The following is a 3,023-nucleotide window of genomic DNA, read 5'->3' as shown; positions in this document are numbered from 1 at the left end:
TATATATATATATATATATATATATATATATATATATATATATATATGTATGTATATATATAAAATCACTACATATATTGATCATTCATTCCCCTTCACCAGCTATATTATACTTAGATTACATGAATACAGCTGTAGAGGCTATAGATAGATTCTGCTGCTCAGAGGACAAAGTAAGCTAGTTGGAATTCCTTGCTTCTCTACAGAAAAAAAAAAAGTTTAAATTTCCAAATATGTTTAAATGTCAAAAAGAGAAAACAATAGCAATCGTGGCTTACGTTTATTAATGCATTTTTTAAATTATAGTTTTATATCCATTTTTTATTACCATAACCATCATAAAAGGTGGCTGGAGCAAGTTTTTATCCCCAATTACAGACGAAGAAATAAAGATTCAGAAAGGTTGATGATTCGCCCAAGGAGACAAACTGGGAGGAACTGAATCTCCAAGCCAGGTTCTCCAGGCTCTTACTGTAGTGGATTCTCTTCTGCTCAGGCAGATAATTTGCAGACCAGAAAACCTTCTTCAGGCTATTTGAGCATGCATACTGTATGTCCTGCTCTTTTCTTAAAGATTAGAACATGGGACACACCCTAGTCTGGGCCTACGGGCGGGCCTTCTAGTTCCATTACCACTTGCCCCAAGGGAAGGCGTCTTCTTGACCAACGTCCTGACACCACATCTGCGCACACTCTGACATGACTGCTGGGTTCCCTGTGCCTCTCTTCCAGATCGGGTCCATCGCGGGTGCCATCCTCATCGTGGTTCTAGCTGTGGTTGGAGGGATACTGTACCAGAGTGCCTGGATCATCGAACCTAAGCTGTGGATCATAGGGACCATATTTCCTATAGCTGGCTACAGCCTGGGATTTTTTATGGCTAGAATAGCTGGTCAGCCCTGGTACAGGTGTGGTGTTTTGGTGTTTGGGAGTTTGGGGTTGGAAATTTTCATCTGTAATTGCTGTGGCTATCATTTGCTAAGGACCGCCAGCACCAAGTATCATACACTGAGCAGTTTAAGCAACAGAAATTCATTGTCCAGTGTTTTTGGAGACTGGAAGTGAGAATGATGGCCTTATGGGTTCATTTGTTTTCTGAGGGCTACAAGGAAAGGAGAGACTTCTGTCCTTGGCTGGTACACACCCATCTTCTCCGATCCCATCATCTTCCCTCTGTGCACAGCTGATTAGGGCGACCCTAATGACCTCATCATAACTAATTAGATCTGCACTGACCTTATTTGCACATAAGGTCACATTCTGATATGCTAGGGTTAGTGCTTCAACATATGAATTTGATGGGGGAACATAGTCAACCCATAACAGCAGTAAATACAATTAAGTTCCAATTCCTTCACACTTAATCACGTTCACCCATTTCTATGTTGCTCTCAATAGACTCATTCATACCTAAATTATTCAAGTCCCCAAAAAGAACTGCCTTTGCTTTTTTTTTTTTTAAGTTCCAACACAACAAGTTTATTGATGTTTTCCAGTTCTACACTGGAGCTTACCCTGCCACATGCCATGTTTTGGTATAATAGCAAAATCTATCCACAATTGACTAAAGAGGCTACCAAAATCATCCTACAGTTCTGTATTAGGTTGGCTTTCCTCGTATCTTTCAACCAAAACAGATAATACAAGGTTTTTTATTTCATTTATTTTTGCTCAAATTCTTCTGGACCATTCCCTAAGTGCAGGTCAGGTTCTTCATGATTATGCATTCTTATCCTCCAAGAAGAATGACTTTAACAAAAATCATGCATTTGGCCTTGTAATGCTCCTGGGTCCCCCACTCCCACACGAATTTAGCAATAAACAACTATAGCCAATATTGTATCTTGAATATTTTCTGAACCCTCCTCTGTGCTCTGTGCCTTTACCAGGGAGATAATTGCCATTTATGGAACACTATTCTAAATGAGCCTGTTCTTCACACATGCTATATGACATACGTGTATGTTTATTTATATCACAGACAATAGATCACTGTATTTTATGACATATGATACTGGTGTATTTACTCATGTATAGTTCTATATGAAAATTTATACATGAACTATGTACACTCAAAGTAGAGACAAAACACATACACAGTCTATGTACTCGTTGCTATGTCTGCTTTTAAGGTCATACAACAACAGAACAGAGCAAGAACTAAAGCGCATGTTCTCCCTACATCTCCCCTCCCCCAGGTGCCGCACGGTTGCTTTGGAAACAGGGATGCAGAACACTCAGCTGTGCTCCACCATCGTACAGCTCTCCTTCACCCCTGAAGAGCTCAATCTCGTGTTCACGTTCCCCCTCATCTACAGCGTTTTCCAGCTCCTTTTTGCGGCAATATTATTAGCATGTAAGCAACAGCACCAATCAAATTTCTTTCTGACATTCCTCCTTGAGAAACCCTAGAGTTGCTAAAATGTCCATTTTTAAAAATTCCCTGTTCCTGGCAATGAATTGTACAAGTAAATAAGAGGGACAGCCCACTGATAATATCATCAAGACTTCCCAAAGGCTGCAATTTTACCCAAAGGATTTAAGGAAGAATTTTAAGTCAAAAGTAATGGAAACCAATTCTCTCCATGAGTTTCTTTTCTTTGGTGATTAGGGAGAGTGTTAACCTGTTAGGACTATTTTACTGTGTGCCTTTCTAAATGCTTCCAAGGGACCCAGGACTTGGTGATTTTCCTTCAGTCTTTGTCTTAATATGCTTTGTAAATATAGGATATGCATCAGAAAATATTACAAAGGGCATTAATCAAGCTGTTAAAAGGCAGGCTTGTGTGTAATCTAAATGCCCATGTAATTGAAGAAGGTTAAGCAAAAGTGTTCTTTAAGTATCTGGGTAGTTAGTAGTCAGCCTGACTCTTAATTTTACTCCCCTATAAAATACATTTCCATCCTCAACCACTGGCCATCACCCAGTTGAAACTTTTCCCTAGATTTTACTTTCCAAGGACTAATGATATTTAACCTCTATTTTTAAGTTCTTTTCATATATATATATATATATATATATA

The 3,023-nt window shown here is 38.9% G+C and overlaps 1 protein-coding gene across 1 annotated transcript; it reads left to right on the top strand.

Annotated features, from left to right (window-relative positions):
* Positions 1 to 49: 49 nt before the first annotated feature.
* Positions 50 to 2,356, top strand: LOC107134884 (ileal sodium/bile acid cotransporter-like; the record flags this gene model as incomplete). The annotated part of the gene is made up of 3 exons (XM_015476889.1): positions 50 to 116; positions 731 to 908; positions 2,199 to 2,356. Coding segments are annotated over exons 1-3 (403 nt in total), but the record flags the coding sequence as incomplete, so codon positions are not given.
* Positions 2,357 to 3,023: the final 667 nt, after the last annotated feature.

The sequence above is a fragment of the Marmota marmota genome, unplaced genomic scaffold, assembly GCF_001458135.2.
Source record: "Marmota marmota marmota unplaced genomic scaffold, marMar, whole genome shotgun sequence".
NCBI classification, from domain to species: domain Eukaryota; kingdom Metazoa; phylum Chordata; class Mammalia; order Rodentia; family Sciuridae; genus Marmota; species Marmota marmota.
The sequence above is the reverse complement of the archived record's forward strand: the minus strand, read 5'-3'. Positions and strand labels throughout refer to the sequence as shown.